The following is a 27647-nucleotide window of genomic DNA, read 5'->3' on the forward strand; positions in this document are numbered from 1 at the left end:
GTGGATGAAGAGGTCCCAGGGTGGGCCCCAAATGTGCTGGTGCCCAGTGACACGGCCAGCTGAGGTGGGACAGGAAGGTCTGCTGCGACCGGCCTTCCCAAACATGCTATGGTGTTCAAATTTACAACATATGTGGGTTGGTAATAGTCAACACATTCCAGGGTTAGGTATAACAACATGCATAGATATTCCTATTAACCTGAAAATATGGAACAGTTGCATAGCGAACAGAACACATGCATATATGGAACCACAGTGGCCATTACAACAGCATGCAGGTACATTGATGGCAGCATGCCACCAATGTGGGAGTATTTTAACATGGCCCATGCATAGAAACAAATTTAAATATTTATCAAACAATAGGACATATGTCCCAGCAGTAGATTTAATGCAGTGCATACTGATTGAGTTGTGTATTTAGTTTATTGTTGCAGATATGGTTGGGGGGGAGAGAAAAATGTCAGTTAACATCTAGTATATTCCTGTAGTTCTCATTACTTTCCTAGTCAGTGCTGTGATCTGTACCTTACAAGTATTAGTACACTACCCTATGGCCTTAGTTTGGACAGTAGTATGGATGTAGACAACTATATACATGAACTGAGTTTTACCTGCAGCATACACCTCTTATCTGGTATACCTGTGCAGGTACTGTTTGTTAACACTGCCTAACTGTTTCTACACATATTCCCAGATTACAGGTTGATGTTATGCACATACCTGTCCATCTCTTATTGCACAGACTCTGGGCATGTCTTGACCACATGCAGGTGAGCCGGAACATATTTTGACTATTGCCCTCTTCAACCTTTGGTGAATTGTACAATGACAGTTTTGTTTTCACTGACATTTTCCAAATATGTACAGGCCTGACAGTCAGTTATATGACATGAAATGCTGCCTACATGTCAGAGATTAGCACACTGATATGCCAGGGGGACAGGGTAACAACCATAGATATGGGCCAATTAACTGGACATTCTGGACAATTCTGTACACTTGTGGGGTATGATTCTGCATACAGCTTACTACCACTCCCATGTTTCGAATCATGGCTGTGTCTGCTAAAAATAAAACAGTGTCCATCACAGTTGAGTGTGTGCTATATAGATATTGCTGTGTATCTCTTGTCTGATTTCTGTCTATAATTCTCCTGTGGTTTTACAATCTGACCTTGTAATTACAACACTCTTATACAGGATTTCCTAGACAGTTTTATTATGTAGCACAGTGTGGGTGACAGTTGTGAGTAATATCTTATTATTCAGAGCAACTGCAACAGTAACGATGCCATACATAACTAGAGTAAACAGTACCAGTACAGGGTATCAATCTTTTATTTCTAGGCACAGTTTTCGTATCTGACAGACCTGTGGGGGCAATGTTTTTTTGCACTACCTGAATGTTGCTACACAAATTACCAGATTCCACATTAGTATTATGCACATACATCTCACTCTGTTACTGCACACACTCTGGTCACAGCTTGACAACATGGGATGGAGATGGGACATACTTGGCTTATTACTCTCATAATATTTTGGTGAGTTGCTAGAGTGACATGTTTGTTCTTATAGATTTCTGACAATCAGTTGTATTTCTTATTTGCTGCCTAAACATGTGGGATCATCCCACTGATTTGCCAGGGGGAGAGGGTGACAGGCAGCAGATATGGGCCAAGTAACTGGACATTCTGGACATATCTGTACAGTTGTGGGGTATGATTCTGCATACAGCCTACTACCACTCCCAGGATTCGAACCATGGCTGTGTGTGCTAAAAATACAACAGTTCACATCTCAGTTGAGTGTTCTATTTGGATTATGTTGTCTATCTTTTCTCTTTTTTCTGTCTAAGTCTCTCTCAGTTGGATTGTATGACCTCTTGTGATTACAACAGTCATATACAGACATTCCTACACATTTTATTTATGTAGCACAGTGTGGGTAACAGTGCTTAATACAACAGTACTATTAAGAGATTGCAACTCTACATTACCATATGATACCAGAGAAAGCACATGCAGTCCAGCAGTTAGACCTTTAGTGTCAGGCTATTATGCTTTTATTTACATATAACCTATATGAGACTCTTCCTGCCATATTCTCTGATGTATGCAGTACATGCCTTAAACAATACAGGTTTTATACAGACGATTAACTTATTACAACTTTTAGATTTATTTCCTATGACAGTACATGCAAGAATATTACTAACCTGCCTTGCGTCGCAACCACTGCAATCTACAGGCATGGGCTTCCTGGTTCACAGCCTGCTCATCTGCTACTGTGAAAGATATAAGAGGAATATTTAGCCATACCTATCCATAATATACATGAACTGGCAATTATTAAACAGGTAGTGGGCTGATATACACGGATGGGACATCCCCCGTCTTCTTTGCCTCTTAGATCCACTGATCCAAGAGATCCCCCTTTCTCCGCATCAGGTCGGCATAATGATGCCTGACCTGCTCACCAGTTCGGGGTATGCCAGTGGCCCTGGTGAGGTCACAGGCGAGATGGTCCCAGGCTTCCGCTTTGTAGTGGGAACCCTGGTACTGGCCCTGCAGCAGTCTCTGGTCATGGACTTTCACAAGGAGTTCTGCCATGGCTCTGGACTCCTGGATGCCCCAACGTTGCACCCAAAACTGCACATCCTCTCCCATACCAGTCATACAGCCTACAGGAGGAAGCTGCAAGCAGTTATGAGATGTATTCCCACCTGCTGGGTTTAAATAGGGCTGATTTCCCACACTTTGCCATGATTGGACAGTTTTGAAAATGCCAAGCTATGGGCAAACCTGCTTACCTAAGGTTGGCATTGCTTAAAGGGGTATACCAATGGGCAAACTGAGTTAGCTGCCCTACACATAGTTTACACCTACCAAGCTGGGCTGTCGAATGCTTAGTGTTGCTTAATTTTTAATTTGCATACTATTTGCTGTTTGGTATTGATTTATTATTCATTACATGCTATACATGTGTTTGGTATCCATGATTCATGTGTACGTACACTGTATGGGGTCCTTGTGTTTATTAGGGGATTTCAACACTTTAATACAATGACACCTCACATCTGGGCTTAATGCAGTACTTCAGTTCACATATTAATGTTATGTAGTAGGTTATACAACATAAAACTGCATATACATTCCTTTCATATCTTCAGTTTGATTGTTGTATACTGAAGATCTGTTTGGAGATACCTCAATGTTATGTACTGCTGTGATGGCTTAGTGGTTAACTACTGTGACTATAGTGTTCATGGTCCTGGGGTGAAGACCTGCAAAGGCTGTTTATTTTGTTTCTGGCCAGAACAGCGGCTGTTGCATACAGAGTGATTAAGGCACTTTTAAGCAATTGTAAGTGAGTTTGCGCAGGTTTGCATGAAGGTAAGCAATGCTAACCTCCGGTTACATATGTTTACAGAGAGTTAGCTTTAATATATCTTAACCTGTGTGCACATTGCTTAATCTCACACAAATGGGCTTAAACCCGCTTACTACTGTTTAAATATGCTTACTCTTGCTTAATAGTGCTTACTCCCGCTTAGCCCTGCACTAACTTAGACAGTAATGTAAAATGTTTTTTGGGAAGGTGGTGGATTTGGAAACTCTATGGATTTATCATTCATTACACATTGTACCTTTGATTTGTATCCCTGATTCCTGTGTACATATACTGTATGGGGCACTTGTGATTATCTGTGGATTTTACAACATTATTACAATGACACCTCATATCTGCATTTAATGCAGTACTCCAGTTTACAAATATATATTATTTAGTAGGTTAATGAACAAAAAATATTGTTCATAAAGTGATTTGACATGGAAAATGGAATGTACTGGAGTGGGACTCGAACTGGGAATAACTGCTCGTAAGGCGAATGCTCTGCCCACTACACTATTGCAGTACTGGTTCATTTGCATATATCTTGAGTTTCATCCTCTTCTGCCATTTAAGCTGCATTAAACGTAGCTAAGCAATGTGCAAACCTGTGCACCTACGGTTAAATTTTATCTGTTTCATAAAAAAAAGCTTGTTTATATTTCATGCTTTAACTATTGTTCTTATAAACTTGGTGGTTTGTTCCTGGGGGTATGCGAACACCTATGAGCAGTCTTGCTCATTCTTATTCCTAAACTGCTGTTCTTGATTGCAGGGGTGTGTATATTCTGAGAGCTCTGCTCTCAGACATGCCCCCTGCACTCGTACACCCTCTGTGTCCATTTATGAGCTCAGGCAGCGAGCCTTTATTGATATGCATGGTGCACTGCCATCTTGCTCCTAAACGGCTGCTTCCATGCAGGACTAAGCTAGTCCTGCATGGAAGAATAATGAATCCGGGGGAGCCTCACAGACATCAAATACACACACACACACACACACACACACACACACACACACACACACACACACACACACACACACACACACACACACACACACACACACACACACACACACACTATTCCCAAAATAATATACAAATTTTACTTGCCACTGATAATTAATTATGCAGTTTCTACTCAGCAGAAAAAACCCTTCTTAAAATTTGCAGCAAGAAAACCCAAAGGCAGTGAGTGTGTTCCATCAGCAGACCCAAACAAAATTCCAAGCAAAACCACAGCTAGTAACAGGCAGAAAGGCAAGGCTCAGCAGTTGTAAAATCCACAGGTTTTATTAAAAGTTATCACTTTCGCAGTGTTCACCACCACTTTATCAGACAAAAAAGTAAAGCAAGTGAACTTCTTTTATACTTAATTTTAGTATCAGTTAACATGACAATGCAAAAACCTAATTGATCCACAAGGCATTTACTTTTAAAGCAACAGCATCTAAAAACACCACATAAAAAACTAGCAAGTAAAAACACAAAAATGCAGAATTACATTTATCTATTTTTCTTTGCCTTTAATACTGGTTTTAGGGGTACGTGGTCATTCAGACCCACTCCCCTATGCACTCGTAACCTTAAAATCCACTGTAATTCTACATTTTCTGTCATGTTTACTAAGCCCCCCCCCCCACACTCTCAGTCACAACTTGCAAAACTTGGAATACAAATATATGTGTTACCATTTGTTAGTGTGTGTTTTGCTAAAGCACTACTGTTATTCCCTCTTTTTGTGCAATACAAATTATCCCGCAATCTCTCTTTCAGTTTCTGGTTAGTTTTAACTATGTAAAATTTGAAGCACAAAACACAGTGTGCTGCATAAATAACAGTCTGTGTACTGCAGTCTGCTGAAACCCTATGTTTCCATAAATAGCCTGTCTTAAATTCAGTGGTGGCTGTTGACTTCAAATCAAAGAGGGGCTGCAGGAGACAGCTGAATGGGTGGGGTCAATGGGAAGGGGTGCAGCCAACTAGAAAGGGGAGGAGCTATGCTCAAAACCACAAAAACTGTAACTTTAATTAAATATGCTGCCCTGGGTGCCAAACTGTCATTATGCGAGTACAATCAAGACAAAATGAAGTGTAGAAGAAAAAAATATATTTCAATGCATTGGCTGCACGACAGCTTACTTAATATCTAGATGGAAACAAAAAGGTTATGAGGCATGAAAAAATAAATTACTTTTTAAATACATTACTGGAATGCCAGTCAAAATCAAGTATAAGAAAAACAAGCAGCACTCAACTCAAACCACTTCTCCTTGCACTGCAGTTCTAATTATAATTTATATTCAGCTTTATTGAAGTACCAAGTAACATGCTAAAAGTAGCAATCTCTGTTATACCCCACTTGTAAAAATGTTTCTTATCCAAAAAAGACCTGCTGCCTGACAACAACTATCTACTTGTTTCATGGGGAAAACATGATCAAAGTAAAAAATGAAAAGCAAACAAGAAACAAGATCAATATATATTGCTTAAAGGATTACTGTACAGGTAATGGACCACACATGATAGATTGGCGTTCTGTTTAGTTTATGGGTAAAGTCTGCAAAGATGACTGCAAGTCTTCAACAAATGTAATGAGCTTCTTAAAATAATGCAATCCTGTCCTTTATTACAACTACCGTCATATGCATTTCAATACCCAAGGCTTATACATTATCTAGCTATGCAAGTATTCTCTGCATGGCAACAACAGAAAGGCTTTCAATGTTGGCAATTCTTTAACAGTATACTTATTAAAGCTTACTTGCATCTTACAATCTCTGACAAGCTTACCTGATGGTCATTAAATGATTGCTATTTAAACACAGAGCAACAGACACTTTCTGAGTAATAATAAGCTTAAATCAACAGTATAAAAATATGACAGAAACCAGAACATTCTGCAAAATCAAGGACAGAATAAAAGTAGTACTTGTGTCTACCTTGGATGGGGGGATACTCTGCACATTTACACTGCATAACTGCTCCTTGCCTTGCTTGGACACATCCAGACTCACACTATATGGGAGAGTGGGGTGCAACAAGTATGTCATAATTTGAAATGTCTCTAGCTGACTGTGATGGCCCTGACACATTTGTCATACCTCTCAAACTCAGAGCAAGAAATGTGGACAAAGCCATACATAGAAGTGTGACAAAGGCCCAAAAATAAGGACAATTTTTAAATATTGCTCTTATAAACTTAGAAAGATAATAGAATAGTAGGTCTTGCATTAGTATGAATTTTCTGAAGGATATAAAATCTGAAACTCAAATGTCTGTCATTATTTTCTAACTTCAGTCTTTAATGATTTTCCACTTCTTCTTTCAGCTTTTCCCGGTTACGGGTCACCACAGTGGATCACCTGTCTGCTCATGATTGGCAGTAGAGTTTTACAGGGTCGAGTTGCCAGCCCGGCACCCATCCTTCCACAGAAGGCACACACACACACACACACACACACACACACACACACACACACACACACACTCATACCTAAGACCAATTTAGAGTGTCCAATCCACCTACAGCATGTCTTTGGGATGTGAGAAGAAACCGGAGCTTGGCAAAAAAACACAATTTTATGAAAAATGGGCCAAAAATGTGATGCAAAAATATAAAGTAGCCATACAATACAGCTGGGAACCTGTCAAAGAAGGGACACTTTTTTAATATTAGTACTGCTAACTTGAGCAGCTGACAAAATAAAATAATCTATATGCATTTCTGAAATAAAAGTAATCTATAACTCTGATTATTACAGTTATCAGTTATTTCATAATTGTAAACCCTCCAAGTTTTCTTCCAAAATTGCCATTTTGCGGTGGGATTATCCACTGTGGTGCAGTGGTAGCATTGTTGTCTCACAGCAAGAGGTTCTCCCATTCGATTCTCAGCTGGAGTGCGGGGAGTGCCTTCTGTGTGGAGTCTGCATGTTCTACCCGTGGCCGAGTGGCGTTCCGAAAGACATGCGTGAATGGGCGTGCCTTCGTTGAAGGTTGGGCATCGAGCTGGCAACTCGGCACCGTAAAAATCTACTGCCAATAATTAGCATACCGGAGTTCTGCTTTGGCGACTCCTAATCGGGAAAAAGCCGAAAGACAAACAACAACAACATTATTAGGGGAAGACCAACATTTTGATCCAAAATCAGGGACAGTTGAGAGGTTTTGATATGCCTAAGTTTTTAAAGCAATTTATTTGCACGTACCTCTCAACCTGTTAATGCAGGAAATCTGGACAAGCCAAATATACTGGGGGGACATATAAACAATAATAAAATTGTTGTATAAACTGAGACAGTTGATAGAATGGGGGGTCTTGCTTTAGCATGCATTTTTCTGAAGGTTATAAAGTCTGAAACTCATTGTCTGTCATTATTTAGTGACTTAATTCCTAAATTATTTGCCAGAAAACCACACATTTTATGAGGAACAAAACAAAAATAAGAAGCAAAAATCTATTCATTCTGTGAAAATCTGGACAGTTGAGAGGTATAGTTCAGCCGGTGCTGTCTTTGAGTTTGCCGCCCTTCCCCCTCACAAAATCAGGGTTGAATGGAGCCCCCCCCCCTGCAGCCATTCCAATGAACCATTACTTGACTATTTCACCCTATTTACTATAAACACTAATGTGCATACTGCTTTACTTCTACGATGATATGGACTTCATTTGAAAGTTTTATTTTGCATTTTACAGCACAAACACTAAGTCATCTGCTAAACAAAGCAATGCAGTCTCATAATGAAAACAGACTTAGCATTAAAAATTCTCTGCCCTTGAAACTCACATTCATTGAAATAGTACTGAAACCCACATTCAAAGAAAATACATTTTGCCAGTGGCAGATAAAGATTAATGTTGGGCTGTTTTCAAATCATAGGCCCCTTGCACATGAAACATACACGTGGTCTTTGATATACCTTTCTGATTGTATTAAATTAATGTCCTTGCACAATATAGTACAGTTGTAGAGGGTGTTTTAAATTTTTGTTTTGAACATTTTTCCAGTAAACAATTAAACAAAATGCATGCACCAATAATGGCAAAACTACACAATTCAGAACATTTTTCCAGTAAACAATGAAACAAAATACATGCACCAATAACGACAAAACTGCCCAATTCAGAACATTTCTATCATAAAAGTCTATTCAAACTTCTACAGTACACCTGTATCAGTAAATATGCACAATCTCTGAAGTAAAAGTCATCTAAATAATTCCACATTAAAGAAATCTGTAATTAATGAAGAGGTTGCTGCTAGTAAACAACTTCATATAAAGTGTCTGTTGCCCTTGAGGAATAAATTGCCTGTTTCATTAAAAAAACAATAAGCTAGTAATACTGCAATAGGGAATGGATGGTAAACTGATAGGTTCATAGTTACTAGGTATCTTCACCAAAAAGAACTGCAGCATCCACCCCCCTTTACAATACAGTACAGTATCAGCAATGCATCTACCTACTTTGGGAGTAGAACCCACAGCCTTCTGCATCAAAAGAAAGTACACTACTTGTTGTGCTATTAACAATAAAAGCAGATGCAGCATAAGCATCACTAAACTTTTGTTCTCCTGCAGCTCTCATCTTCTTGTAAAATCTACTTGACACTCAGCTGTATCTCTGAACTTTGCAGCACAAGAAATCTGGAAAACGCCAAAATTTAGGGAGGGGGGTAAAGACCAAAAAACAGGGACACATTTTAAACATTGCTTGTATAATGTTGGAAAGTTGCAAGAATAAAATGCTGTGTTACCACCATACATTTCACTGCCAAGGACCCTGTGCAAAACAGTCAGAGCAACATGACACTATGCCAAATTAATCATCTGTTTTATGAAAGAGGAAGACTGAAACTTAAATGTCTACCATTTAGTGAATTCAGTTCTCACCATAGCTGTCAACATCTTAGTACTGACTCAGAAGAGGTACATTTTTTTTGCCTAACAAATTGTTGCAATACCCAATTTGTCAAATTATACCGAATGAACTTTTTGGGTAAATTTCCCCCTTCTTCAGTTGGTATGACTGTGGAGGTCACATCTATAAGTCTGAGTGCTGTGGAGACTAGCTTCCCTGCAAAAAGCATTTCAAAAGTATTTTTCAGCATTTTGTTTTTGTTGATTGTAGTTCGGGGGTTTCAATCATCAGTGGATTCGGTTTTGTCCACTCATAGAGGAAGTATCCTAGTCAGGCACTGCTGAAGTTTGTTTAATATTTCATTACTTTTTTCACCACCACACATTGAAACATAAACTTCTGTATATCCCACATTTAGGGCATCATACTGCTTTGAAAATGTTCCTGTTTACAAAGAACAGTGGGAGGTTTTATGTAAAATAATGCACAAACCAAAAGGAAAGATAAAACTGAAGATCACAGACGAAGAATCCACTTAAAACACCAGTTTATTGTACCTCTAGCGCATCAGCAACCACCTTCAAGGAGTATAAAACATTACATAACTTACAGTTTATATACCCTAATACATCTAACAATTAAACAATTAGCCTAAACCAATTAATCAATAAACATTATTATTGATTAATTGGTTTAGGCTAATTGTTTAATTGTTAGATGTATTAGGGTATATAAACTGTGCAAGTTATGTTTTATGTAACATATTATCTGAAATTTACATATGCAAGATAAACAGTAATGCTAAAATAATCATAAACTACTAATGTTCAGCACTAGAAATTGCATTAAATAGAAATCTGATGTTTAAGTTGCCATGAACTGTTCCCATCACATCGCTGCATTCTGAAGTCGCTGTACCTTTGTCTCTGTCACTGAAGAAGTTCTTTACTGTCTTAACTATGTTCTTGTAGTGCCCTTGTTTAAAATAACATTACAACATTTTAAATATTGTTATTACTTATAATACTTTGCTTAAATACATGCATCTAATTTGACTTTTGTAAAGCACTTAGGAAATAAATGAAATAAAATTAAAATAAAAGTTGAAGTGACAGTGACACAGTAAAATGGATACCCCCCCAGTTTTAACATTTGATGCTACTCAGAATCTCAGTTCCCAGTACATGGAATGTTTTTCAGAAACATATAAGTTGCTGATTGCACCACTGCTACCCAATTTATTTATTTTAGTTATGAAATTCACAATGAGACAGATGATGTGTTAATAGACTGGTATTAAGCAGGCTATTACCAAACACTGTAGGTATTACAAAGAAATGCTAGAGTGCCTAAGGGTGTTGTGAGGCTCAACTTTACAGGCAGAGGGCATCTATATCCATAAAAGCTCAATTTTTCCATGTGCCACTGGAGGGCATTATTTCTTAGAAAATGGCAGTCTGTTAAAATTTATTTATGTTTTTTTTATCATTGTATATGTATTTTATGTCTCTGATGTAAAACACATACCCGCACACACAGACAAACAGACACTCACACACACACACACACACACACACACACACACACACACACACACACACACACACACACACAGTCGCCGAGCTATTAAATATATTCCCTTATGCACCCTACCTGCAAAGTCCTGTCGCCAAGCTGTTAAATCCATTCCTGCAAGCCCTTCCCGCAAGAGCACCTCAGGCTCGTTGTATCCTTCCTGCGAGACCACCGTGCCTGCGGACGTTGCAGTCCAATTCCCTTCCAGTCTATGCAGTTCTAACTGCATAGACTGCTGGAAAAATGTAGACTTGCATGTTGTCTTCATAATCCGGACTGCTGGTGGAGACAGTCTGGATTCTGTGTGCATGCTCCAGACTGGTTCACTAGCAGTCTGAATATCGGGAAATGCAGTGAGTGCGCATGCGCGATATTCCAGGACTCACAGTTGCGCTTATTTTCTTTTTGTTTTTTTATTTTCTCTTTTGTTTATATTTTATTTTTCTTGTTTTACAGCTGGTAGGGCTGCAGTCCTGCAGTCCAATAGCACGAGCCGCCCCTGCTTAAATTTATTTTATTTAAAAATGGATGGTAGAGTGAGGTAACAGTTAATGCTGCTGCATCACAGTGTTTGGTTCATCAGTTTGGTTATTGCTTGGCATGCCTGTTTTGCTGAGCTTATATGTCCCCTTTGGGGTTTTGCAGGGTATTTTTATTTATTCTCTTCTCAAAGACTTGATGTGGGGGAACTGGCATTCCTCCAAACTGCCTGTGCACATGTGTGTGCATGCCAGGTGTGAATGAATGTCTTACATCCTACAACAAGCCAATACCCTACTCAGGACTAGTTTTACTTTCCTGGGCTCACTGAGTCCTGGGATTGCTCCTCCTGTAACTGGATAAGTATGTAATTATAAAAAAAAAAATATGAAAGCATATTTGGTCATGTAGCAATAATAGTGATTCAGATGATTCATGATCAGTCTTTTCTCAGCATTCCTTGTTTTTTTTTTCTTTCTTTTCACTTGACTGACTTGCTTAAATATATATATATATATATATATATATATATATATATATATATATATATATATATATATGTATGTATGGGTCTACTTTGTTTTACTGAAGTCTCAAAACTTCAAAACCATATGGCCGAGACCACGAGACCATATGATCGAAATTTTGAAACTTCAAACACTTTGCATTGAGATTGCCATAAAGAGTAGAATGGGAGATTTGGGAGATTTACCATTTTCCTTGCTGCAGTGCAATCTTGGAGTTGGTATATATGGTATGTGTGACAGACTAAAAGGAGGGTAAAATCTCTCTGTTATATATATATATATATATATATATATATATATATATATATATATATATATATACACATTGCTGCATTCAAAGCATAGTTTGCATGGCAAACTGACTGACAAATACAATTCTCTGAATTGTAAAACTAAATATTTTGTTCTTGGGATTGCTTGATTTTTCTCAGGGAGAAAACAGATAGTGTGCAGGAGTGCAGCCAGGCATACATCATGTAAATGGTGCTAAACTGATTACAATTTGAATCAGAGGCACTTCATAGCTACTGGAAAGTGACTCACTAGATGGCACACATAAAGTATATCAGGTTGCAAGTCAAAGACAGAAAGATAAAGAAGATAGTCAGACACCCTTCATAAGGGAAGTCAGCAACAACCTGTTAACCAGTCCACAGGACATCAAAGGCAGATGTAAGGATTACTTCTAGTAGCTTCTAAATGAAGAAAACCCCACAGAGACTGTACTGCCCCAGACATGGCCTATGTTGACAGAGGAGCAGGAGCCCACCCTAGAAGTAGTAAGAAAACACTCATGAAAATGAAGTCGGAGAAAGCAACAGGCTCAGATGAGATCACAGCAAATATGATGAAGATGCTGGGTGAGACAGAGGAAAAATGACTTCTGAGGGCACTCATAGCAAAGCGTATTCCAGATGACTGGAGAATAATTATACTTGTGCCAGTGTACAAGAACAGAGGGGACATCCACAGCTGTGGGCAGTACAGTTATCAGTCTCATGTCACATTGCATGAAAGTTCTGCAGAGGGTGATTGATAAATGGATACGCAGGGTAGTAGAAAGTAAGATGGGAAATGAGCTGTTCAGATTCAGATTAAGATGCAGCACAATTGACCCAATGTTTGTAGTGAGAAAGATAGTTGAGAAGAAGATAGAGATGACAAAAGAGTCCGATTGGCCATTCCTAGACTTGGAGAAAGCATATGACAAGGTCCCAAGAAAGCTGATTTGGGCAGTTTTCCGATGGTTCATAGTCCAAGAAACATTGGTAGAACTGGTGCAAAAAGATCCAATGACTCAAGTATGAATGATATTTGGATTCACAGAGTGGTTCCCAGTGGGAGTGGGTGTGCAACAGGGTTCGGCTCTGAGCCCACTGCTGTTCATACTGGTGATGGATTACAATACCAAACAGGTCGAAGGGGACAGATCAACAAAGTTACTAGATGCAGGTGATGTGGCACTGCAGGCAGACTCTGAGCAAGAACTTCAGCAAAGGATAAGGGAATGGAAAAAAAACTGAAGGCACATTGGATGAAACTAAGCACAGATAAAACAGTGGTAATGGCAGGAAATTGGGGAAATCAGAAGTAGAGAATTGAGATAGAAGGGAAGATAATGTAACAGGTTAATAGCTTCAAATATCTGGGAGGGGTGGTTGAGGAGAAGGGAAGTCTGAATAAAGAGGTCAAAGCTAGAATCAGAGGAGCAGCATAACATGTCAGGTGTAGTGTGTGACAGAAAAATGCCAAAGAAGCTGAAAAGTAAGGTGCACAAAACAGTGGTGCAACCAATGCTATTGCATCATACAGAAACATTGGCAGTAATAGAAGAGCAGGTGAGGAAGCTAGAGGTGATGGAAATGAAGTGCATGAGACAGGTGGTAGGATGCACACTATGAGACAGATGAAGAATGAGGATATAAGAGCAGAAGCCAAAGTAAGTCCAGTTGCAGAAAACATCAACAAAAACAGATTATGGTGGTTTGGGCTCATGCAGAAAAGCAGAATATAATCTGGTGAAAAAGATTTGTGACAGTTAGGAAGATGGTAAGAGGAAACTAGGGTCTCTAGCAAAGAGTTGGATGGATTGTGTGAGAAAAAGTCTGCGACAGTAAGGCATGAGTGCTGAAGAAGGCGGAATTGTGGTGGTGACTCAAGAGAGATTGCAACAGTTAACACAACACCCCAAACCCATGTAGAAAAATGGGGAAAAAAGGGGGTTGATGATGATATGATGATACAGTTTTAATTATACGTTTAGGATATATACCATAAATTAAATAGCACCTGCTCACATCACTAGTCTTTCCATTATTTCAGCAGTACACAAACGAAATGTGTGTGCGTGCATGCATGTGTGCATATGTGTGTGTGTGTGTGTGTGTGTGTGTGTGTGTGTGTGTGTGTGTGTGTGTGTGTGTATGCGCATATAAGTGAGTGGGTGTGTCTGCATGCACACAGCTGCATATTTGTGTGTACATGTTTGTGTGTGTGTTTGTGTGCATGTGGGCAGACATCTGTGCATGTGTGTGCACATATGTGCTACAGTGTGTGTTTATGTGTTTGTATATATGCTAGTGCATCCATGTGTGTTTGTGCGTGTGTGTATGTGTGTGTGTGTGTGTGTGTGTGTGTGTGTGTGTGTGTGTGTGTGCACATGCTACTACATCCCTGTTTGTGTGCTAGTGCATTCATGAGTGTGCATGCGAGCATACAGATGTACACCTATGCACACTTTTTTGTGCACTTATATCTGCATGTTTGAGTGTATATATGTGTGTGCATATGTACGTGTGTGTACATACACGAGTGCATGTGTGTGCATCTGTGCATAAGTATGCATGATTTGTGTATGTGCCTGTATGTGTGTTTGTGTGCATCTGTGTATATGAACAGATTCAAAACAGTGCCTAATCATTTACATTAAAGCTCTATCTTCTTTTCCTGTTCACCAGGCTAGCCTCCCCCTTTACCATTTACTGTATCCAAAACTTTCCACCTTACTGCTTTATACTCCCCCATTTACCTCTTATCTCTGACTTAATGTATCTATACCTCTTAAAATACATCTTTTAATTTCTTACATCTCTCACACCTGTCTCCACCTGCTCTTTTCACTAGACTTTCCCCTTAACTCTTATTACCTTCCATTTCTACGCCATCAGTTTACATTTTCTCAGTAGAACAATACCATATAGCATATACCTTCCAAATCCTCTCTCATTTTTTAAACCTTCTTCACACTATAAACTTGTAAGTGTAACTACTACTTGTTTAACTAATACATACCAACTACACTCCACTGACTAGTCAGCTCCAGTCTATACTTTAAGCTTCTACTGTAACTTACAAATTTATAATGCTGTTACTCTTTCAACTTATTTTCTGTCCTTCAGCTTTTCTCTAAATGTTGTTTTTTTGGTTGCTGTCTATTCATATCAAGTAACTGTATTATTTCCATTTTACTGTGTAAAGGTTTTATGTTTTTGCATCATAAAAATATGTTTTGAGGTTTACATTTTTGATATAATTTATGTACTTCACGTGACATACTTGTGGAGCTTTTCTCCCTTGGCTTTCCAGATGAACAAGCAAAAAATAATAAAAATAATTGATCAGTGTAAGCATGTTTACTGCTTATACTGATCAGCTTCAGAACTGCAGCTTCCGGAAAAACAATGTCACTTCATTATTTATACTCCAGAAAAATGTGGGGTGCACTAAGTGCTCCCATATTGTTACAAAACTTTGAGATGCCATAAAGTTATCAACATTTGTCTGTTCTCCACAGATTGAAATAAGCCCCACACATTATCTTGGTACCCAATCACTTTAGACTCCTGTTGAAATAAACAGTGTTGTAAGTTACAGACCACTGACTGAAACACTAGTGGTTTGCATTACACCCAAATAATTTTATAAGCCCTCAACAGGTATTATTTCCAGAGTGCTTTGGATGCTGCCCTCAAGTAGTATCATAACAGTTAAACTAGAAATGGCTGAATTAGTTTGTTTGGAATATATTTCACTGCAGTGCTGGTTATCTGGTCACCTAATTATTTTTTTGCTAAGGACTATTTCACACTGTGTGTGACATTTAATATTCTGGTTTATGTATCAATACATTGCTATGACACTTTAGGTTAATCTGTGTTTTTGAACATTGCATTACTTTATGTACTGTATTTATGATATTGGCCATTATACCAGTGAGTTCTCAGTTTCTGTCCTTGTTCCTTATTGTAGAGTATGGCTCAAGTTGTATGTTGACTTCCTACGACACGTTATGCTTTGGGATTTCTCATTCTTCTGTATTTGGAGATGGATATCACCAGGTTCCAATATAACTCTCTAATTCTGATGCTTTGTTTACATTTTTTCTTTGACAGTTTTACACTCCTTGTGACATTAGAAGTGTTGCTATGACTTACATGCACAGATACTAGCATGCAAAATTGATGGCACATTTTGTAAGTAGAAAACATTTACAGCCAGACTGGGAAACTATGCTATTTCATACCCATGTTTCCCCATTTTATGTTTCAGTACAATCTAAGATTACTGCAGCAAATGCACACCATTTAAGGCTACAATAGCCCACTCTTTTGAGCTTCTACTTGAGCCTCTATCACTCCTGAAAGTAAGTCAGTTAAGGACTTAAAAGACTCCCTAAGCAACCATATCTACATAAACAGATAATCTAAGTCAGATGACTGATGGCTATGGTCTACTAAAAATAATACCTGCATTTAACTTAGGTGTTTAAGATTGCTCTACAAGACAGCTGTCACTTTGCACAGACACACAGACACACAGATACACACACACACACACACACACACACACACACACACACACACACACACACACACACACACACACACACACACACACATGAAAACTTTGCTCCCTTTTGCAAAAATATGCATATTTTTTAACAAACACGTTGTGGCATCACTTTGTATCTTTTTACATTTGTTATCTTCATTGTATTGTTATCCTTTTGCCTACCAGTAATTTGCTTACCTATTCTTTCATTCTGGGAATGCAACAATTTCATTAGTGGAGCTGAAGCTCCCTCTGCACTGATGGCGTTAGCAGCATCTTTATCCTGAGCGAGTTCATGCAACAGAGCAGTTGCCGCACGTTGGATATTCTCAAATAGAGAGTACAGTAACTATTGGAAGGAATGAGAAAAAAATGTTTTGAAGAGCAATGAATCGTTTAGGAATTAAAAAAAAAACATTTCTTAAGGAGCAGATATTACACTGTTCATTTTATGGAAGAAATCTAGATTTATGTACTTATTTATTTGCACTTATTTACTGGGAGTGTCTGAGCAATAAGTAGCACATTTTCAGCAGAGGCCCAGGGAGGAAAGACTATTACAGTAATAATTGATAATTAATACCAATAACAAATTGAAAAAATAATGAAAAATGCTTAATCACAATATATTGAAAGCTACTGGAAAATATTAACACACTAGATTGTATCAACAATAACAAATAAGTGCACATGCATAATATAACAAAGAATTACAAGCATGATATATCAGTCAGTTCATGATTTGGAATGTGTCGGATCAATTAACAGCAGGTAGTATTGCATGAAGTAAAGGATGCAGTTAAAACTTTATATAACAATATATGTAGATGTTACTTGGTTATACTGAGCTGAGTATTGCTACAGCTGGAAATGCATGAAAGGAATGAGTATTTTAAAAAACATTGTAATATTTGGTAAAAGGATGAGAAAAAGTAACAATAAAGAATGGTACAGTAATATTAGAAGAAAATAGATGTGAGGTAAAGGAAAGGACCACTGAAACTGTTGGAAAAGAATGGATGTATAAGGAAAGAAAAGGAGAAAGTAAACTGATTTTGATATAGAGAAATCTGAGAATGAGTAGGGAGACAGGAGCAATAGAATGGTGAAAGAGTATTTTAAGTGGCTGGTAATAGTGAGGGTAGCAGTTTTAACTGGTGTAATACTAGCTGGGCTGAACTAATACTAAAGATGGAGACACAAGTAAGGAAGGATGGGTATTTATTGTGTATGTTCCATGGGCTTAACCTGGGGAAAGGAGCAGCACCAAAGCCATGTGTCTATGCTGCGTGATTTTAAATGTGTTTTAAAGGAATGGAGGCATATTAACTGCCTGATAATTACTGGAGTAGAGTTCCAAAATTTGAACATAAAATTAGAATAATAGGCATCTCCAGCAGCATTGTTTGATTTGGTAGCAAAGAAAGGGTATTTATCTTTGAGGTATATTTGTCTGTTAGGGCAGTAACACTGGAGAAGATTTTTAGAAAAGGACATTTTTTTCAGATATAGGAGATTCATACTGATCTGTTGAATTAATTTATATCAAAAGCTGTTCAGCAGAAAAAAAAATAGCCCAAAAACACTTTTGATGATCCCATGACTATGCTTTATTTGCAGGACAGCCAGCCTTCTTACATCCCCATCTTTGAGGGAGACTTTCAACCACTCAGCTTCCATATGCCATCTCCAAGATTGTACAACAGTGGAGTATTGTTCAACCCAGTAGACTTCAGAAAATGATTTTTGGATTTTTTTTTTATCAAATGGCATTTGATGTAAATGTGCATGGTAGATCTACAGGTTCCCAATACAGGATGATTTGGACTACTATTAGTTGTGGAAAGGTAAAGTAATGAGACAGTTTAATCTACTTAAGGTGTTTCAGAGCTGAGCAGTGATATGGTTTGTCTGGTATATTGGTTGTACAATCTGCAAAGCTATTATAATATTGTCCCCCTTGGACAGCTGGGAGGCTTGCAAGTTTTTTTTAAATGAAGATGCATAAAGGAGACTTGGGAGCAATTAGGCAGAGATGGTAACCTTCCTACTGCTGCCTGTGTGGAAATAGATGGATCTCTACAGCAGGTCTAGTTTTTGATGTGTTTGTTGATGCTGTCTTGAAAGTGGAGGTTAGTTTTTAAACTGAACATAGGTTTCTTTCTATTTTGGTTTCTCCAAATGTTTTGAATTTCTAATACTGTTAAAGTTCATGAAATTACTATTGCATCAATCTTTGATGTTTGCCAAAAGATCTCTTCTCAGCACCCACACTGTACCCAAATTGCCTTCATCTGCAGTTCATGCAGTTACAATTATCAGTAGCACATGTAAGCATGCTTGAACATTATTTTTATTAGTCTTGCTGACTAGATATGCTAGGGCACAGACATGTTGCAATTCTGCTTCAAAGGGAGAGGTTAAGGGGAGTTTGTGGCATTAGCTTTGATCAAAGATGTTGCTGCTTGTATGAAGTGTGTGTTGAATTTAAAGGCCATGTTTTCATTAGCATATGATATAGATTGGTTGACTATGACTTCATTCATATCTGTTGTAGATGGGTTGGGTTGAAATACCTTGCCTGGTTTTATGAGATTGTTTACTGTTGTGTAGTTTTTTTTTTAATTTTGTTGTTGAGTTTCTTATAGTTTGAGATAGAATTGCTTTTATCTGAGATTTTGCAAGATTTCATAGATGTCTATATTGCTAGTAGTTTTGTTGATTTATACTTATGACCCATATTTCAAGGTTGTACCTGTTTCTGTCATTATCTGCTTAGAATAATCCATGGGCATTATAGGCTTTTACATATATCTCTTTGTGGGGCTTGCTCACTGAATATTCCCAGGAAGATCACATTACACTTTTCAATAGTTGCATCAAGTGGTCAGTACATTTGTGCTGTGGATGAGATGTTAAAATGATGTCCCATTTGCTTGAGTTGGGGTAGCTCAAGTGAATGTAAAAAAATTACCTACAACACTATTTACATTACATATTTACATATAATTAGAACATTCTTTTTTTACTCTGGAACTTTATATATATACACACACACACACACACACACACACACACACACACACACACACACACACACACACACACACACACACACACACACACACACACACACACACACATATGGTTTACTATCAAAATCCTGAATGCAGATTTTCTGCAAACAGGATATCAGATGGCAGATGGTCTTTTGCCGTGTTGATGACTGTCAGTAGTTCATATCAACAGATGCCACTGTGCATTGATACAAGGCCAATCTAAGGCCTACAGATCCCAGTACAGTAAGATTGGGACATTCATCCCTTTCCTCACTGTAGTTCAATCTCTGAGTTGGAATATATAGTTAGCAGGGGATGTGGAGGGTGCGGGGGGGGGGGCTTGTCCCCCTGCAAAGACATGATGTAATTTTTGCACTGTATTTTTTGTGTTCGATATTGATATCGACTTTGTAGTTGTCAGGTACATGAGTCAATGTTGTGAGCAGACTTTATTTTTCATTTGCGCATTCCTTTTGTGTTTATGTCAGGGAATGCAATTGTTTTGCAACATTATGATAGTAAATATATATATACATATATATATATATATATATATATATATATATATATATAGACATATATATATATATATATATATATATATATATATATATATATATATATATATATATATATACTCTATTGTCTCTTAGCAGACCCCCACTCTAGTTTCCACAACCAAAATCTTATCATTTTTTTTTAATTTCTGCTAAGTCCCATTTAGCATTATACATCATTTCTTTAATCTTTGATTCCAATATTAATCCAAATCACATCAAATACTACTTCTTTTTTGTGGTTCATTTCTGTCTATCTGCTTGCTCTTACCTTTGTACCCTCCTCTTCTACTTGCTTCTGCCCCTGCTCTTCTTGATTTATAATTTCCTTCTTGTGTTTGTTTCTGCTCCTCTTACTCAAACACACTTGTCTTTTCTACCTCATCCTTCCCTTTTTTACAATCCATTCACATATGCCGAGCCTTATTACATTTATAACATTTAAATTAACATTTTTTCACATCATGTCCTATATTACCACAAACATAACATTTCTTTTAACACAATTCATAATCAAATTGTCTATCTTTCCACAAAAAAGGAAAACAGGTTTTCAATTTTTCACAACTTCATTTTGACCTTCAACATTTATAACACTAGGAATAAGCACAATTTTTTAAAGTTTTTTTATTTTATTTTACAAATCAATGACCATTTAACAATTTATAAACACAATTATATACAAACGATATACATAATAATAATTCTTATTATAAGAAGATAAACAAACAATGTTTCTCTAGTAAATTATACAATTTCTGCCAAGCAATTATTTGATGTGTTGCATTTCCAGTTCTCATTTTTATAGTAGAGATTTTATTACAAACCACTTTTGCTAGATGAATAAATTCATTGTTGAAAGAGATAGTAGTCTTGCATTTCCAGTTTATTGTAATGACTTTCCTAGCAATAGTTAAGCTAGACCATAGAAGAGGTATTTGAGACCTTGGTATTACTACTGGGATTGGGGCATTAAATAATATAAGGGAATCTGTAACAGCGCAATTATCTGACCACAGTGCTTTACAAAAGTTCCTAAAATCAGACCAAAAGGATGTTACCATTTTGCATTTGATAATCATGTGAATCCAGTCAGCATCTTGTACCATCTCACATCTCCTACAAAGTGTGTTTTCTGTCTTATAAATAATTGCAATTTTATGGGGGGGGGGTATAGAAAACTCCTGTGTAAAAATTTCCATGTAAATATTCTCCAATAAGGGGAAGTAGATTTAGTTACTGATTTTAAAGAACGTTTTTTGTTAATTTCTGTGAACTCTTCATTTATTTTTGTTGACAAATTCCAAAAGGAGATATCAGGAGAGAAAAATTCATTTCTGATGATTGTATATATGACCTATATATATATGTGGTACCTACATTTGAGTTAAAGTTAATATTAGAGAAGATGTCTAGGATTTTAGGTGTAAGTTTACTGTGTGTATCTAACACTGATTTGATTTTATCCTGAATGAATACTTTACATGATTGTATGTCAAGCCAAATATTATTTTGCAAGCTATATCGAGCTATCAGATAGTCTGCTGAATGAAATTGGTTCCATTCAGAAACACCAGTAAATCAGCTTGCTATCCTTTACGTTACATTTTTCTTATGTTAAAAGATCTTAGATATTCATTGTAAAAGCTATCGGGAATAGTGTTATTAATAAATCTTTAGTTAAATAATTCAAGTACATAAATCTTTTGAATAATAAAAGAATGTTATTTATGAGGGGAAAGAGAGTAAACCTATATTTATCACTTAAAGTACATATTTTAGGGCCCATGTGAAAACATTACTTTAAATATTTAAAAAAGGTTCAGTTATTACTTCATTATTATTTATTATCATGTTTCCAGGAATTGATTTCCAGCAAGAATAATATGAAGAGTTAAGCCACAGGAGTATTACATTGATAACAGATTAAGTATATAAATCAATATTAGGAACACCCATTCCACCTTCTTCTCATTTTTTTGTATGCCAATGTAAGGAAATTCTTGCTTTTTTAGGATATCATAAGAACTTAAGTAGTGAAGCATTTAATTTCTTAATGATTCCTTTGGATGGGGAAGAACTAATGCCTGACTGATAAATAAGATTTTTGGTACTATGATCTTTTTGGTTAGCGATAATCTATCTTTAAAAGTGAAAAATAATTTATTCCAATTCTCTCTTAGTTCTGCAAATGTATCAATTAAATGTTGGTAGTTAACTGATAGTGATTTTTTATAACTGGATTCAATTGTCATCCCCAAATATTTCAGTTGTCAGTTCTCCCAGCTAAAGTGTTTAAAATAATTCATGTTTGATGTTATCTGTTTGTTAATTAGTAATGCTTTTGTTTTCTTGTGATTACATTTTAAATCTGATATTGTCTCAAAATAAGCCATAGAGTCAACTAGATGTTCTAATGATGTGTTAACATTTCCACAGATGGTTAGTATGTCATCTGCGAATAATAGTATTTTTGGTGAGAGTTTATCATTTAATTTATAACCTTTTATATTTATGTTTGATCTTATAAAATTAGCAAATGGTTCTATGGCCAGTGCAAATAGCAGGAGAGATAAGCTGTATCCTTATTTTGTGCTTTTTAAGATATTAAAGGGATTACAAATAAAAGAGCATATTCTTTACAAAAGAAACAGAATTAGCATAATTTTTTTTTGATTAAATCTATACATTCAGAGGAAAAGTTATATTGGTATAATACTCTAAATAGATATGACCAATTTATTGGATCAAATGTTTTATCCAAGTCTAAGCTTATTAATGTTAATTCATTATTTTTTATTTGCTATATCAATTAAAGAAAAAAAGCCTTATTATGTTGTCATGTACCTTCCTATTGGTTATGAATCCTGTTTGATCATCATTTATTAAACTTGGGAGTATCATGTTCCTACCCAGTTTGGCTTTGTTAAGGGCAGATCCTGCCTCTTAAACCTGGTCGATTTCTTTGAAACAGTCACCAAGGCCATTGACGAGGGGAACTGTGGACCACACAGCCTATCTGGACCTTGCAAAAGCCTTCGATACAATACCCCACTCGGGCATTATAGATAAGCTCACCAGCTTAAATATAAACCCCTATGTCACTAAATGGGTTGCAAACTGGCTCAAGGACAGAACCCACTTGGTTAGAATTGCTGGAGCCATGTCAGACTCCAAACCAGTTACAAGTGGTGTCCCACAAGGCTCAGTCCTGGGACCTCTCTTGTTCGGTATATATTTCTCGGTGGTACAGGCCAACATGGAAGGACTGTGGCTGACCAAGTTCACAGATGACTGCAAACTGGGCACCATAATCAACTCTCCAGCCGACACAAGCATCCTCCAAAAGGGCCTCATAGAAACAGACAACTGGTGCCAGAGCCATGGCCTCAAGCTAAATACCAAAAAGTGTATAGTCATCCCCTTTGGCAAAAACAAAGTGCCCACAAATTACCACATAGGTGGTAATCCATTAAGTACAGAAGAAGTCATTAGGGACCTGGGGACCCAAGTTGATAGCAATCTCTCATTTGACAACCACGTGGCCAAAGTGGTTAGAAAAACATTTTATATAGCCCACCTAATCATGAAGGGATTCACATCTAGATCAGGGGGGCCATCATGCCTCTTTACTCATCCCTCATCAGGCCCATAATTGAGTACAATGCCCCTTTTGGGATGTACCTTACCAGACACCTGCAGCAACTGGAAAGGCCCCAAAAGTACCTCACCAAGAGGATCAAAGGGCTCAAACAGATGCCATATGCTGCCCAGTTAAAGAAACTCCAGCTCTACTCAGTGGCATACCGCCAGCTCAGAGGCGATCTGTGCCTGACATATAAAGCCATGTCCAACCCGGAATTAATGGACATGCTGCACCTCAGAAAATCCAAATCCCATCGAGTATGCACTCGAGAGACTTGAACCTCAGCACTGAAATAAATAGGACATGCTGGAGGGACAGATTCATAACCCAGAGGCTACCTTCACTCTGGAATAAAATCCCAGTCCAGGTTAGGCAGAGTCCCACATTGACTTTCTTCAAGAGGAATCTTGATGAGTGGATGGGAGATCGTAGGTTTACCCCGGCTATCACTTCTGTGTCACTGTTAGACAGAGGCACAGTATACTAACCTCAAAAAAAGGCATAGCAAAATTAATTTAAAATGAGTGGCGAAAGCCAAACACACTCTGGCTAGGCTTATAAATGCCCTAGGGCAGATAGCCTAGTATGAACCTATGAACCTATGAACCTATGTTTAATCTTTTTGCCATAATAGACATAGAATCTTATAGTCAATATTTAAGAGAGATATAGATCTATATCTGGAGCATTTCTCCCCGGGCCTCCGCTGAAAACAGGCTCTGTGGAACCTAGTCGGACATTCCCGGTCAACAAATGTTAAATAAATAAAAAAAATAAATAAAAAAACATGATGAGCATGGAGTGGGATCATTATTTGGTTTTAGGATAGGAGTGACAAGTGAATATTTCCAGAAAAGGGGTCTATTACAGGTACTCTTAGCTTTTTCAAAAGTGTTTAGTAATATTCTTAAAGTGTTATCTGGAAGAAGTTTGTATAATTCTGGGGCAGTCCTGTCTAAATCTGGTGCTTTGTTTTTAATTTATTTAGTTATTTTTTACATCTTTAAAACTGAAGGCTTTATCTAACTTACTTTTATGTTGAGTATTACCTCTTAGAAATCTAAAATTTTACTATTACTTATGATTGCTTGTGTTTTATTTATTTCATACTGATTTTTAAAACATTTACTATATTGTACAAGTATGTTACTTTTAATGTTCTTTTTTATATGCTATTTTTTAATATGATTGCTAATTTATGTAAACTTTTAGGGTTTATTGAATATAATTGCAATTTTATTTTTTCTAGATTAATTGATATCTTATGTTGAAGAATATCCTGACATTTTTTCTTTAAGTTTTTTCTTTTAGTATTTGCTTCTTTGTCCTTTGATTTTATATTTAAATTTAACTTATCAATTTCTGCTTGAAGAGCTGCTAGTTCCCTGTCCCACTCTTTCCTTTTAGATAAGTACCAGTTTTTAACTTTGCCAAATAATGCAAACTTTAACTCATCCCAAAGAATCATATCTGTGACTTCACCATTATTATTTAGCTCTCAGAGTTGATTAATTTCCTGTAAGAACCAATCCTGAAAGCCTTTTATTTTAGTTGTATATACTGGAATTCTAAGACAAGAGTTTAAGGAGTTTTGGCTTAAAGTTATTTTAAATGCAGTGGCATTCTGATCAGATAAAGGGCAAGAAACAATCAAGGCTTCATTTATCTTAGAATATAATGTACTTGATACTACAACTTTATTTATATTTGTCTGAGTGACATATTTGTAGGAATAATATGTGAAATTCAGTGAAGAAGCTGATTTTAATTTAAAAATATATTTTAAGTTCATTGTATTAATATAGTTATTTAAATGTTTCACTACTGGTGATATTCTGATTGTTTTTGTATTTGTCGTTTCTCTTAGATAATGTCAAATTAAAATCACCTGCTATCAACATTTCACATCTGGAGTGTCATGTTATAATATCTAAGTAACTATTGACAGTGTTTGTGCCCTAACCTGGTAACCAATATGTGTTTATAAGGGTATATAATATTTTACCCATTTTACTACCACCAGTCCCAGCATACCATTTTATTTGAGTAAGAATCCACAATCTTGGGTGAGCCTAATGTGTTTTTCCATAGTTTAATAATACCTCTTCTTTTCTGTTTAAACTGAGAGCTAACTATGACTAAATAATCTTTAAACAATATTCTATTTAAATTTTCTGACAATAGGTGGGTCTCTTGTAGAAAAATTATATTAGCTTTTTGCAGGGAAAAATATTTAGACTACTTCTCTTTAAGGGGTTGTTAAATCCATTAACATTTTCGAGAGGCATTTGCACACTGTCATTACTCAAGATGGTTTGCATTAAAACCAAAATATAATGTTCTGTTATGCTTATCCTTAAAATATATGTAATAGTGCTTGTTATGGATAAAAAACAAAAACGTTAGTGTAAGAACAATAGTAATAAAACATATTATTCCAGGCTTGGTTAGTTTCCAAAACAATCCACTAGCTAATCAGACCATGTCATGTTCAAACTCTATTTTGCTACTACTTCAAATATATAAACTGAGATTATATATATAAATATTCAGCCTAATTAAAGAAGATATTGTTAACTTATATAACAGCTCAAACACTAAATAACAGAATTTAAGCCTTGAAGCAAGTTATACATTTCAGTGTAACATATTTTGCTTCTTTTATAATAACAGAGGTTTACAACAAGCAGCAGTTGTCCTACAGTACAGAATAGTGCTTGTGTAGCATTTTAAATGTTCCCCAGTTATCCAAGTAACACATATATATCATGATATGTTTTACAAAACTTGAATGTATAATAAATAAATGTTTTACTTACAATCGTTTTTAATTAAAATTTACTTTTCTGCCTGAAAGACTGTGAAATGTCCATTTTTGCTTTCCATTTAACATTCTGCAAGCATCCTGGTATTAAAAATTCAAACGTTATGTTTCACTTTCTTGTTTTACTCACAAATGGTTCCTCATGAAAATGGAGAGCAGCAGGCACACTTAGAGGCTCAAGACATGCATAAAATCTTCTTTAGAACACTAAAAGGTGAGTTGGCAGGAATTTAAGCTAAATAAAACTTTCAAAACAGATAGCTTGCGGATTTACTGTACAAGCTGCAAATTAACTGAAAAGCCATTTTGTTCTCATGAAATTAAGTAAATCTGAGAAACTTTGATTAAAAGTAACGAGCTTATTAAACTAAGTCCTGCATATACTACAACACAATAAACACATCTTTTAACTGCTCAATTTTGAAAAAAAAAAACATAATTAAAGTGAAGAAAATATTGAACAAAGGAAATAATAACTATAAATACATTCTATAGAGCACTGCCTTTATAAAGAACCCCCCTCCCCAAATTCATGCTTATTAAACCTTTACTTGCCATGTATATATACACACACACACACACACATATATATATATATATATATATATATATATATATATATATATATATATATATATAAAATAAAGGAATAAAGGAGTAGGAGAAAGGGAAAGCTGTGAGAGTGAGACTAAGAGAAGTGTACACTGTATTTTTTACTTATATTCAATATAGCATTAACTACTAAGAAAGATAAACTGATATTGGCTTCCCTCAAAGATTATGTTTTTAACTGTTGTAACAGGGAAGCTATTGTTTGCAGGTCTATTTATTTTAAAATACAAAAAGTGTTACTTTTAGTTTTATTTCTTTAAGGAACAGCAACCTGTTTT

At 36.4% G+C, this 27647-nt stretch overlaps 1 protein-coding gene across 6 annotated transcripts in view; it reads right to left on the minus strand.

Annotated features, from left to right (window-relative positions):
* The window catches only part of LOC122787886 (junction plakoglobin-like), an 803785-nt gene that overhangs the window by 338798 nt on the left and 437340 nt on the right, over nt 1-27647 (minus strand). For all 6 annotated transcript variants that reach the window (XM_044054804.1, XM_044054805.1, XM_044054806.1 and 3 more), the window contains one exon: nt 16870-17020. In XM_044054804.1, coding sequence (XP_043910739.1) covers nt 16870-17020 — 151 coding nt within the window. The remainder of the gene's footprint in view (nt 1-16869; nt 17021-27647) is intronic.

Source organism: Protopterus annectens, chromosome 13.part0 (assembly GCF_019279795.1).
Source record: "Protopterus annectens isolate FY-2018-M chromosome 13.part0, PAN1.0, whole genome shotgun sequence".
In the NCBI taxonomy this organism is placed as follows: domain Eukaryota; kingdom Metazoa; phylum Chordata; order Ceratodontiformes; family Protopteridae; genus Protopterus; species Protopterus annectens.